At 47.1% G+C, this 13,484-nt stretch overlaps 1 protein-coding gene across 1 annotated transcript in view; it reads left to right on the forward strand.

Annotated features, from left to right (window-relative positions):
- The first annotated feature begins 6,852 nt into the window (after positions 1 to 6,852).
- The window catches only part of LOC140371291 (inhibitor of nuclear factor kappa-B kinase subunit epsilon-like), a 43,141-nt gene continuing 36,509 nt past the window's right edge, over positions 6,853 to 13,484 (forward strand). Inside the window, exons 1-3 of the mRNA XM_072458434.1 lie at positions 6,853 to 6,945; positions 9,433 to 9,540; positions 12,417 to 12,554. Coding sequence (XP_072314535.1) covers positions 6,928 to 6,945; positions 9,433 to 9,540; positions 12,417 to 12,554 — 264 coding nt within the window. The 5' untranslated portion in view covers positions 6,853 to 6,927. The remainder of the gene's footprint in view (positions 6,946 to 9,432; positions 9,541 to 12,416; positions 12,555 to 13,484) is intronic.

Here is a 13,484-nt window from a genome sequence, read left to right on the forward strand (position 1 = left end):
TGGTAGCTCGCTCGCTCGATTGTCGCTCGATCGATGGTAGCTCACTCGATCGATGGTAGCTCGCTCGATCGATTGTCGCTCGCTCGATTAATGGTAGCTCGCTCGATCGATGGTAGCTCGATCGATTGTCGCTCGCTCGATCGATGGTAGCTCGCTCGATCGATTGTCGCTTGATCGATGGTAGCTCGCTCGATCGATGGTAGCTCGCTCGATCGATTGTCGCTCGATCGATGGTAGCTCGCTCGATCGATTGTCGCTCGATCGATGGTAGCTCGGTCGATCGATGGTAGCTCGCTCGATCGATGGTAGCTCGCTCGATCGATGGTAGCTCGCTCGATCGATTGTTGCTCGCTCGATCAATGGTAGCTCGCTCGATCGATTGTCGCTCGCTCGATCGATTGTCGCTCGCTCAATCAATGGTAGCTCGCTCGATCGATTGTTGCTCGCTCGATCGATTGTCGCTCGCTCGATTGATTGTCGCTCGCTCGATCAATGGTAGCTCGCTCGATCGATGGTAGCTCGCTTGATCGATTGTCGCTCGATCGATTGTCGCTCGCTCGATTGTCGCTCGCTCGATCGATGGTAGCTCGCTCGATCGATTGTTGCTCGCTCGATCAATGGTAGCTCGCTCGATTGTAGCTCGATCGATTGTAGCTCGCTCGATGGTAGCTCGCTCGATCGATTGTAGCTCGCTCGATTGTAGCTCGCTCGATCAATGGTAGCTCGCTCGCTCGATGGTAGCTCGCTCGCTCGATTGTCGCTCGCTCGATCGATGGTAGCTCGCTCGATCGATGGTAGCTCGCTCGCTCGATTGTCGCTCGATCGATGGTAGCTCACTCGATCGATGGTAGCTTGCTCGATCGATTGTCGCTCGCTCGATTAATGGTAGCTCGCTCGATCGATGGTAGCTCGCTCGATGGATTGTCGCTCGCTCGATCGATGGTAGCTCGCTCGATCGATTGTCGCTTGATCGATGGTAGCTCGCTCGATCGATGGTAGCTCGCTCGATCGATTGTCGCTCGATCGATGGTAGCTCGCTCGATCGATTGTCGCTCGATCGATGGTAGCTCGGTCGATCGATGGTAGCTCGCTCGATCGATGGTAGCTCGCTCGATCGATGGTAGCTCGCTCGATCGATTGTTGCTCGCTCGATCAATGGTAGCTCGCTCGATCGATTGTCGCTCGCTCAATCAATGGTAGCTCGCTCGATCGATTGTTGCTCGCTCGATCGATGGTAGCTCGCTCGATCGATTGTCGCTCGCTCGATTGATTGTCGCTCGCTCGATCAATGGTAGCTCGCTCGATCGATGGTAGCTCGCTTGATCGATTGTCGCTCGATCGATTGTCGCTCGCTCGATTGTCGCTCGCTCGATCGATGGTAGCTTGCTCGATCGATTGTTGCTCGCTCGATCAATGGTAGCTCGCTCGATTGTAGCTCGATCGATTGTAGCTCGCTCGATGGTAGCTCGCTCGATCGATTGTAGCTCGCTCGATTGTAGCTCGCTCGATCAATCGTAGCTCGCTCGATCAATCGTAGCTCGCTCGATCGATTGTCGCTCACTCGATCAATGGTAGCTCGCTCGATCGATGGTAGCTCGCTCGATCGATTGTTGCTCGCTCGATCGATGGTAGCTCGCTCGATTGATGGTAGCTCGCTCGATCGATTGTTGCTCGCTCGATCGATGGTAGCTCGCTCGATCGATTGTCGCTCGCTCGATCGATTGTCGCTCGCTCGATCAATGGTAGCTCGCTCGATCGATGGTAGCTCGCTTGATCGATTGTCGCTCGATCGATTGTCGCTCGCTCGATTGTCGCTCGCTCGATCGATGGTAGCTCGCTCGATCGATTGTAGCTCGCTCGATCGATTGTAGCTCGCTCGATTGTAGCTCGCTCGATCAATCGTAGCTCGCTCGATCAATCGTAGCTCGCTCGATCAATCGTAGCTCGCTCGATTGTAGCTCGCTCGATCGATTGTAGCTCGCTCGATTGCAGCTCGCTCGATCGTAGCATGCTCGCTCGAGTAGTAGCTCGCTCGATTAGTAGCTGTAGCTCGATCGTAGCTCGCTCGATTGTAGCTCGATCGTAGCTTGCTCGATTAGTAGCTGTAGCTCGATTGTAGCTGTAGCTCGATTGTAGCTGTAGCTCGATTGTAGCTGTAGCTCGATTGTAGCTGTAGCTCGATTGTAGCTGATCTAGAGCATCTCCACTTTTATCAATAGAATTAAAAACATGTGAAATATTTTCCAAAAGAGAAAGAAATGGAACGAGGCCTTTATTTCTTTATTGTTAGATATGAAGTATTAGTCCATGTCCAATCAGAATCCTGTATCTAAAGTGGGGCAGGGCTTATGCAATGAGACTCTTCTGTGATTGGTTGACTGTTTGTTGTTGAAACTGCATTGATCCACTTGAATTTGAAGTTTCACACTTTTATCTACATAAAGTCTATTAAATGACATAAAGAGAGTTTTATGTGCGCTTTGAAACTACAATATTTCTTTGTAAAAGCAGAAAAATGCATATTATATAAAGAATGCATGTTTTCTGAGCACAAAATGCATTCCCAGCCCAGCGTTTCTTAAAATGTACAATATTTTACTTTTTTGACGCCAGCTTTTTGTGCACAGAAGTTTTTCTGTTGTTTTCCTTCTGAAAATCAATCATTGTGCAGCTTTTGGCCTGTGCAAACTGTGGGATCTGAATATTGTGAAATATGCATTTGTTTTGTGTCCGGTGGAAATTAAAACTAAAAAAAAAAAGAGAGACCGTAACGTTAAATCTATTTATAGTTTTATCTGTATTTCTGGAAGATCCTGTGTCAGATGTACTTTGTATATACACACGTGTACATTTCAGAGGTACATTTTCGGTTTTCTTTTCCTTTTTTTTGGTACAATATTAATGTACAGTAATAGCAATAGTGGTTTAATCAAATAGGCCTTATATAATTCTATGTGTAGTTCTTGTAGTAAATCTGTTTTTTTAATAAACATTGCTTGCGATAAAATGACTTTTTTTATTTTCCCCAGGTTAAAAAAACAAAACATACATTGATTATGATTTTAGTTTGTTAATATTAATCTAAAATGTCATAATTGAACCAGGTCCATCGATTTCCTGTTTAAAACGTGACGTGGATTTTACCTTTTTTCTTTTTTTTAATTGGTTGAAAATGGCAACAAGACATTTATTTAATCTTATGTTTTGAAGTACCAGGATGTGGGCGGGACTAAGGGGAAGGTGAAAACACAGGATTACTCAAACATGCACCAATCAATGGAAATACAGCTGAACTAATGAAGAGGAAACACTTGTGACATGGTAAAAGTCTATTTAACATCATATCTCTCCTTTTATACATATTTACACTGATCATTATGTTCAACATTATGTGCTTTTGTCATAAATGTTAAGCAGAATGTACAGAATGTACAGAATGTACCAGCAGGAAAGTCACATGAGTCTTAAAGTGTCTCTGACTCATTGAAATAAAATACAGTTAAGTTTTAAATATTCAACATTTTGCTACAAGTTATACAAATGTTATCCCAGAATAGCCAATTTGTTAGATTTATCATTTTACTTCCTATTTGTAATTGTTGACATCACACTAGGAAATTACACAGCAAACACCGGGAACAAACTCATCTAATGTCACATTTTTTTTATTTGACATATTAAAATCTATGACAGCGACTTATTTTTGTTTAATCATGTTTAGAGCGTCAAAAAGTAATTTCTTTTGTGTAAATTCTGCATAAACTTTGACTGGAACGAGTGTCACAAGTGTGATGTCACTTCCTGTCATTTTCTACAGATTTTTCAACTTTTCTCCGCAAACATCTGCTCGACTGGTTTAAAACTATCATTTATATTTCACTAGCAAAGACCAGGCCACAACTATGGAATATGAAAGAATGTTTACTGATAATAGTGATGAAGGATCGACGATGGATCGATGATGGATGATGACATTTGGCTGGTAGGATGGGGCTCCGGCTCGGGTCAGTCGGCCGATTCAGAACCCCCAAAGATGATTTAAAGTGAAGATGATCTGTATCTGGACGTAAAGCCGGGCTGAAATGATGTTACTGAGAGAAGAGGAGCTGGTGCGTTTGAATCGAGTTTTGAAAGAGTTTTAGGCAATGAATATGGAAGATACGGAGTTCAGGCGAGTGCGATAGACTTGGCGGTGCCCGAATACGGTCACGAGTCAAGCGTTAGCGTAACGTCGTCTTGAGGAGAGAAATACTTGGATGTAGGAGTTGACGAGCTGCAGATAATAACTAAATCACGTCTGAATGAGATTGAGAATGAGGATAGTCTGATTTAAGATGGTTCCTGAAGATCGAAGAAGAGGAATTGGGGCGATCGTCGAAGTTCAGTGCAGAGCGTCGGATTTCGGGACAGTGAATCGTGAGTAGGAGTTAGTCGATTCTGGTGACTTGAGTATGAGCGATGCAGGTGATGGATTGATAGAGGAGTAGACTGAGGTGTGGTATAATAGAATATCTCTTACTGATCTACCAAAGACGTGCTGTCGAATGAGTTCCTTCTGACGGATCGAACCCCCAAAGAACGATAGTGGGGTATAATTGGAACAGACGTGGAGGACCCGTTAGAGTAGCAGAAATTAGCTGCCTTCCATTGGGCCTTGAACCGAGAAGAGTCATCCTAGTGCAGGATGGTCGCCTGAAAACATTTAAATGCGGGAGTCTTCTACTTCTGTGTTTTGAGAGGTGCTCTAGGTTGTCCGTCGTAGGGACGAGAAGCAGATTCTTGGTCTGAAATGGAGGAGTCTTGCCCTGTAGGAGGATGTGAATGTCTGGTAGAGGAGACTAAGCCCTTGAGGACTTTCTAGTGCGTATGGCGCCTGGAATGAGCTGGAAGGGGCTGGAGTGCACTGAGCGGTCTTCGATGCATCAATTGATGGGTTGAGGTGCACGCTGAGAGATGTTTCTTCTGAGAAAGAAAGGGAATGTGAGATGATTGAGCCCGGTGCCCAGGCACTGCTCCGGAGAGCGACAGCGTCCCAGAGCCCGCTGAGACCCTGGTGAGGACACAGAAAAGGCTCGAGCAGGATGAATGAGGAAGGGTCGGATGGATGGATGGATGAATGGAGAAGGGGGGCCGTGGATCGGAGCGAGCGAGGCTGCTAGCTTGGATTAGAGCAGCAAGGCCTAGCATGGGTGGAGTAGTATGCTAGCATGTGTTGGCGTAATGGTAATGGTGAATGGGAGGAGGGGTGGAAGAGAAAATGAGCGGCGCTGGTGTGGAATATGGCAGAAGCCTGAAGGCGATGTGAGCATAAGATGAGGTAGGGTGAAAAGCAGGAGTTGGGGTAAAAAGTGAGACTGAAGGTGGCATCAAGCTAGTGTGCCAATGTGAAGATGAGAAACAGCCGGAATTGCAAGAAATACAGAATATCCGAAGATGCCTGAGGCGAGCATGTGGCAGCGAAGCCAAACATGTGACGTGATGTAGTGAAAGCATAAACTCTGAGCCTACGAGGTGTGAAGAAGACACAGAAGTGTAGTTTAGTAAGGCTGAGCAAAATAATAGGTCTGTTTATCATCGTAGCGTCTGAAAGAAGTGCCCTCTGACTTCGGCCCGATGCAGGCCGGCTGCGGTCCGGTCTCTAATGTCTGTGTGGAGACGCGCACAGGCGGGCGGGGCGCACGGGCGGAGCTCACGGGGGCTATGCCTTGGCGGGAACTGTGGTGCAAGCTGAGGCCGCACAGCCGGTTGGATGAAGAGGAAAAGAGTGAGAAGCAGAGCGCATGGGTCTGTTACTGTGGAGTACAGGTCGGTGTTCATGTGTAGACTCCCCGGAGGTGAGGGTCCACAGGAGGCGCGTGTGGAGGAGATGATGGTGATCGGAGGTTATGGAATCACGCCAACCGTGAGTGTGCGCGGCAGAGAACGGACCTGCGTTGGCGAGTCTTCTGGGGAACGTGGGGAAAGTTCAGACTGGGAACACGTCAGAATCTGATGAAAACGGCTAAGGCTAAAGCTAATGCTGACGCTCTGTCGAGAGAGCAGAGGCAAGAGACGCTGCGAGAGGCCTGTATAAATAGGGCTTCTGGGTAATTGGAGGCGTGGTTAAAGAGTGGACAACTACATTTACAACAAGTATAAAAACACCAAATAAAGTCCAAATTAAAAAAGGCCTTATTCCACCTGCGTCTCTGTTTAGACCTGTTTGAATCAGTTGAAACAATAAAATGCTGTTTGTCCAGAACTCTCCACAGTTCTATTACATATTTGGTGGATTGATGGTGTTGCAGAAGTTATTATTAAACTTCAATCAATTCAGTACAACATATAATATTTACCTTTTATTCTGCAATCCACACGCCTTTCAAAATAAAAGGGCTGAGGACAAACTTGTTTTGGAGTGAATTTGACCAATACATTTCTCTGATCAAAACCTTGAACGTCATAATTATTGCAATAAAACGAGGTCAAAATAAACTCTTTCAAATCAAAAACACGCAGCTCTTCTTTAAAATGTGCTCCTTATTGTTATTCATGTGTTATAGTCATTCATAAAGTCTGTTTTTGTGGAAAAACACTTGTCAGCGCAGTTTGTGAGAACAGATCACAGATACGATCTTTGCACAAACTCACAGATACGATCTTTGTGCGACTTGACGCTTTACGTCATGCGTCACCGGAACTCACTTCCGCAGACGCAGCGCAGCCTACGGGTATTTCCCGGTATTTCCGCCTCCTCGGCACTTTGTGGGCGTGAAAAAGCGACACAGAGCGACCACTTCCTAAACATTGAGCCGCGAATGAGCCCCGCGAATGAGCCCCGCGAATGAGCCCCGCGAATGAGCCCCGAGCTCCGGGTTCAGCCGAAGAAGAAGAAGAGCCGCGGATCGAGCTTCACTCGCGGCTGCAACGCGCGCGTCTCCAGCGCGGATGGAGCGGCAGAACCAGGTGAGACGCGTCACGTCTGGAGCTTTAACTTTAACTTCTGTCCAACTTGTCCAAACTTGTCCGAGTTTTACTGTCGTGAGCAAATGTCCAACAGTGACGTATGTGACGTTCTCTTACCCAGACCATAAGAGACTTTATAAATGTGTAATAACGTGAAATATGTTCAGATCCAGTGTGAGGACAAAGAGTTGGACAAACTGGGACAAACTGGGCCTGTGTCAGAGTTATGGACCACTACAGACACTAGAGTGGGACAAACTGGGACAAACATGAACAGTGGAGGCTCAAGGATAGAGACGCTTTAAAACTGTATTTTGTCTTTATTTCCCCGTTAAAAACTGTCAAAGTTCTCTCTATATCTATATATGTATATGTATATCTATACATATACATATACAGTATAGTTAGATATAGATATGTATATATATATAGTTAGGTATAGATATATATATAGTTAGATATAGAGTTAGGATGAAGTGGTGTAGAAGGGCGGAGCCGATGTCCTCTGGGACGTCCAGATACAGACCGACTGGTGATGGACGAATATATTCTATTATTAGGCCCGAGCGCCACAAGCTGGCGAGAGGCCTATTAATCTCGTAAGGCCGTGCGAAGCACGGCTGCAAAAGTGCGCACGTAGTGCGCACGAAATCGAGCGCGAAGCGCTCGCCCACTTCCAAACACTCACTAACGCACTTCTTCACTCACGCACGCCCCGTGCAGACTAATTAATAGTAGGAAAATGGAACATTACCGTTGTAAACGGGCGAAGCCCGTGCAAAAGTGCGCACTAAACGAGCACTTTACATTGGGATGACGACCGCGAAGCGGTCGTCATCCCCATAAAAAGCACTCATTTGCGCTAAGTAGCTCACGAATACGTTCCCCATCTCTTGCATGTTCCGTTCATATAAACATGTAATGCAAAAATTGAACATTATTACTGTATAGAGGGCCAAAAACACAAAGTGGGCAGAGCCCACTCAAAATTAACGAAAGTACCCGTCAGTGACCAGGGACCCACACCATGAGGTAGGAAAGCGCGAGCGCTTTCCGAAAATGTATAGTTTATGATATTTGAAAAATGGGAAACATTGTTTTCGTATCGGAATATTATTCTTCTTCTTTCTTCTTCTCGGGACACGCCCCCTATTTTTCACCCAGTGAACATTGACGAAAAGTCACAAAAATGTTCACACCTCTAAAAATCGTGCCTCTCTACATTCTGGCTATTTCCCTTTTCTAAAATAAAAAAAATTGGCGCGTCAGCGCCCCCAAATGTACCAAAAATGCATTGAGAGATGGGAAATGACCCAAAAAAAATCTGATCGTAGAATCATGAAATTTGGCGCCGAGGTAGATGGTGACAAGAGAAGTAAAAAATATTATTACGGCAATGCCGTCCGCCCAACCAAATGTCGGCCATATTGCTTCAAAAATGGCTAAACATGACTTCGGAGTTTTTCCAAACGTCGTACTTTTACGAACTCCTCCCAGGGCGTTGGCCCTAAAAAGCTGAAATTTGGTGAAAATGCTACTGAGGAGTGGGACATCAAAAGTTATCCAAATGACATTGATACCTCTCACGGTCTCTGTGCGGCGAAGCCGCAAACTGTAGCTAGAATTTCAGAAATCTCCCATATTTAACATTTCTGCCGTTTGCGCAGATAAAGTCCGAATTGCGTCAAATTAGAATCAGTTGTTAAACTCTTTGCCCTAAACCTACTTGAAGTGAAATAAATTCATTTGGCGCCACAGCGCCCCCTACAGATTTTATATGGAGGTTAAATGTTTAGTTTTGCGAAATTATATGAAATTTGACACACAACTCAATTTTAGCATCCCCATCAAAAAAGTCAATGAGACCCATGTCATAATTGTTATGGCGTTGCCGTAACGATGACCGAAACCTTTCATGTTATTCCAATGGGGAAATCGCCAGAACATGTTTACACTTTAGACTTTCACAAACTCCTCCCCCTCAGGGCGTCAGCCCTATTAACCTGAAATTTGGTGAGACTCATCTTCAGGACCATCAAAAGTTATCCACATTTTCATTCAAAGAGTCACGGTGTCTGTGCGGCAAAGCCGCACATTTTGCCAAGAATTCAAAATAAAATAGCTTTTTGATGGTAAAACAAAGGGGAGAAGATGTGACAGCGTCACAGATTCAGCAGTAGGCGTAATAAAAGGACAATTGGGGCGCGTTAGCGCCCCCTCCTCTTGCGGCGTGGCGGCGGCGTGGCGAGGGCCGATCATTGCCGCTTGCGGCTATATTTTAGTTTAGTTTTATTAAAAACACTTCTTCTGAACATGAGCAAAACAAACTTTTAATCCTTCAACATGAAATGTAATAGAATGTGTTTCAGAGGACGTGGACCTCTCAGTGAAAAGACAGTGATTGACACCTGTCTTTAGGGGACATTCTGACATGTCACAAACCAAATGTTTCAAAGATGAAAATGTTTGATTCTTTATGATTTCAAGTCTTCAAAGATGGCGCTGATGACGGCGAGCACAGCCAATCACCTGTGGTCCCTGCAGGACGTCCTGGGACAGGGCGCCACGGCCTGTGTCTACAAGGCCCGCAACAAGGTCTGTCCACATGACGTGTCCACATCATGTCCACAGGGTCAAGGACCTTCTGAGTGTTGTGTGTCCCTCTGTGAGTGTTGTGTGTGTGTTGTGTGTCCTTCTGAGTGTTGTGTGTCCCTATGTGAGTGTTGTGTGTCCCTCTGTGAGTGTTGTGTGTGTGTTGTGTGTCCTTCTGAGTGTTGTGTGTCCTTCTGAGTGTTGTGTGTCCCTATGTGAGTGTTGTGTGTCCCTCTGTGAGTGTTGTGTGTCCCTATGTGAGTGTTGTGTGTCCCTCTGTGAGTGTTGTGTGTTCCTCTGTGAGTGTTGTGTGTCCCTCTGTGAGTGTTGTGTGTCCTTGTGTGACTTGTGTGTCCTTGTGTGACTTGTGTGTCCGTGTGTGACTTGTGTGTCACTTGTGTGTCACTTGTGTGTCCTTGTTGTGTGACTTGTGTGTCCTTGTTGTGTGACTTGTGTGTCCTTGTTGTGTGACTTGTGTGTGACTTGTGTGACTTGTTGTGTGACTTGTTGTGTGACTTGTGTGTCCTTGTGTGACTTGTGTGTCACTTGTGTGACTTGTGTGTCCTTGTTGTGTCCTTGTGTGACTTGTGTGTGACTTGTGTGTCCTTGTTGTGTGACTTGTGTGTCCTTGTGTGACTTGTGTGTGACTTGTGTGTCCTTGTGTGACTTGTGTGTCACTTGTGTGACTTGTGTGTCCTTGTTGTGTGACTTGTGTGTCCTTGTTGTGTGACTTGTGTGTCCTTGTTGTGTGACTTGTGTGTCCTTGTTGTGTGACTTGTGTGTCCTTGTTGTGTGACTTGTGTGTCCTTGTTGTGTCCTTGTTGTGTGACTTGTGTGTGACTTGTGTGTGACTTGTGTGTCACTTGTGTGACTTGTGTGTGACTTGTGTGTCCTTGTGTTACTTGTGTGTCCTTGTGTGTCCTTGTGTGTCCTTGTTGTGTGACTTGTGTGTCCTTGTTGTGTGACTTGTGTGTGACTTGTGTGTCCTTGTTGTGTGACTTGTGTGTGACTTGTGTGTCCTTGTGTGACTTGTGTGTCACTTGTGTGTGACTTGTTGTGTGACTTGTTGTGTGACTTGTGTGTGACTTGTGTGTCCTTGTGTGACTTGTGTGTCACTTGTGTATGACTTGTTGTGTGACTTGTTGTGTGACTTGTGTGTCCTTGTTGTGTGACTTGTGTGTCCTTGTTGTGTGACTTGTGTGTCACTTGTGTGACTTGTGTGTCCTTGTTGTGTGACTTGTGTGTCCTTGTTGTGTGACTTGTGTGTCACTTGTGTGACTTGTTGTGTGACTTGTGTGTCCTTGTTGTGTCCTTGTTGTGTGACTTGTGTGTCCTTGTTGTGTGACTTGTGTGTCCTTGTTGTGTGACTTGTGTGTCCTTGTTGTGTGACTTGTGTGTCCTTGTTGTGTGACTTGTGTGTCCTTGTTGTGTCCTTGTTGTGTGACTTGTGTGTCCTTGTTGTGTGACTTGTGTGTCCTTGTTGTGTGACTTGTGTGTCCTTGTTGTGTGACTTGTGTGTCCTTGTTGTGTGACTTGTGTGTCCTTGTTGTGTGACTTGTGTGTCACTTGTGTGACTTGTTGTGTCACTTGTGTGTCCTTGTTGTGTCCTTGTTGTGTGACTTGTGTGTCCTTGTTGTGTGACTTGTGTGTCCTTGTTGTGTGACTTGTGTGTCCTTGTTGTGTGACTTGTGTGTCCTTGTTGTGTCACTTGTGTGTCCTTGTTGTGTGACTTGTGTGTCCTTGTTGTGTCACTTGTGTGTCCTTGTTGTGTCCTTGTTGTGTGACTTGTGTGTCCTTGTTGTGTGACTTGTGTGTCCTTGTTGTGTGACTTGTGTGTCCTTGTTGTGTGACTTGTGTGTCCTTGTTGTGTCACTTGTGTGTCCTTGTTGTGTGACTTGTGTGTCCTTGTTGTGTCACTTGTGTGTCCTTGTTGTGTCCTTGTTGTGTGACTTGTGTGTCCTTGTTGTGTGACTTGTGTGTCCTTGTTGTGTGACTTGTGTGTCCTTGTTGTGTGACTTGTGTGTCACTTGTGTGACTTGTTGTGTGACTTGTGTGTCCTTGTTGTGTGACTTGTGTGTCCTTGTTGTGTGACTTGTGTGTCCTTGTTGTGTGACTTGTGTGTCCTTGTTGTGTGACTTGTGTGTCCTTGTTGTGTGACTTGTGTGTCCTTGTTGTGTGACTTGTGTGTCACTTGTGTGACTTGTTGTGTGACTTGTGTGTCCTTGTTGTGTGACTTGTGTGTCCTTGTTGTGTGACTTGTGTGTCCTTGTTGTGTGACTTGTGTGTCCTTGTTGTGTGACTTGTGTGTCCTTGTTGTGTGACTTGTGTGTCCTTGTTGTGTGACTTGTGTGTCCTTGTTGTGTGACTTGTGTGTCCTTGTTGTGTCACTTGTGTGTCCTTGTTGTGTGACTTGTGTGTCCTTGTTGTGTCACTTGTGTGTCCTTGTTGTGTCCTTGTTGTGTGACTTGTGTGTCCTTGTTGTGTGACTTGTGTGTCCTTGTTGTGTGACTTGTGTGTCCTTGTTGTGTGACTTGTGTGTCACTTGTGTGACTTGTTGTGTGACTTGTGTGTCCTTGTTGTGTGACTTGTGTGTCCTTGTTGTGTGACTTGTGTGTCCTTGTTGTGTGACTTGTGTGTCCTTGTTGTGTGACTTGTGTGTCCTTGTTGTGTGACTTGTGTGTCCTTGTTGTGTGACTTGTGTGTCACTTGTGTGACTTGTTGTGTGACTTGTGTGTCCTTGTTGTGTGACTTGTGTGTCCTTGTTGTGTGACTTGTGTGTCCTTGTTGTGTGACTTGTGTGTCCTTGTTGTGTGACTTGTGTGTCCTTGTTGTGTGACTTGTGTGTCCTTGTTGTGTGACTTGTGTGTCCTTGTGTGCAGAGGAGTGGGGAGCTTGTGGCGGTCAAAGTCTTTAACGTGGCCAGTTATAATCGCTCACACCAGGTCCAGATGAGAGAGTTTGAAATGCTGCGAAAACTCAACCACAAGAACATCATCAGATTTCACGACGTGGAGGAGGTGAGTCGTGAGGGAGGAGGTGGAGGAGGAGGTGGAGGTGGGTCGTGGTGGAGGAGGTGGGTTGTGGAGGAGGAGGTGGGTCGTGGTGGAGGAGGAGGTGGGTCGTGGAGGAGGAGGTGGGTTGTGGAGGAGGAGGTGGGTCGTGGTGGAGAAGGAGGTGGGTCGTGGAGGAGGAGGTGGGTTGTGGAGGAGGAGGTGGGTCGTGGTGGAGAAGGAGGTGGGTTGTGGAGGAGGAGGTGGGTCGTGGTGGAGAAGGAGGTGGGTCGTGGAGGAGGAGGTGGGTCGTGGAGGAGGAGGTGGGTCGTGGTGGAGAAGGAGGTGGGTCGTGGAGGAGGTGGTGGGTCGTGGAGGAGGTGGTGGGTCGTGGAGAAGGAGGTGGGTCGTGGTGGAGAAGGAGGTGGGTCGTGGAGGAGGAGGTGGGTTGTGGAGGAGGAGGTGGGTTGTGGAGGAGGAGGTGGGTCGTGGTGGAGAAGGAGGTGGGTCGTGGTGGAGGAGGTGGTGGGTCGTGGAGGAGGAGGTGGGTCGTGGAGAAGGAGGTGGGTCGTGGTGGAGAAGGAGGTGGGTCGTGGAGGAGGAGGTGGGTTGTGGAGGAGGAGGTGGGTTGTGGAGGAGGAGGTGGGTTGTGGAGGAGGAGGTGGGTCGTGGTGGAGAAGGAGGTGGGTCGTGGAGGAGGAGGTGGGTTGTTGAGGAGGAGGTGGGTTGTGGAGGAGGTGGTGGGTCGTGGAGAAGGAGGTGGGTCGTGGTGGAGAAGGAGGTGGGTCGTGGTGGAGAAGGAGGTGGGTCGTGGAGGAGGAGGTGGGTTGTGGAGGAGGAGGAGGAGGTGGGTTGTGGAGGAGGAGGAGGTGGGTCGTGGTGGAGGAGGTGGTGGGTCGTGGAGGAGGAGGTGGGTTGTGGTGGAGGAGGTGGGTCGTGGAGGAGGAGGTGGGTCGT

This window comes from Eucyclogobius newberryi, unplaced genomic scaffold, assembly GCF_026437365.1.
Source record: "Eucyclogobius newberryi isolate DKJ021-1_F unplaced genomic scaffold, fEucNew1.0.hap1 SCAF_212, whole genome shotgun sequence".
Classification (NCBI taxonomy): Eukaryota; Metazoa; Chordata; class Actinopteri; order Gobiiformes; family Gobiidae; genus Eucyclogobius; species Eucyclogobius newberryi.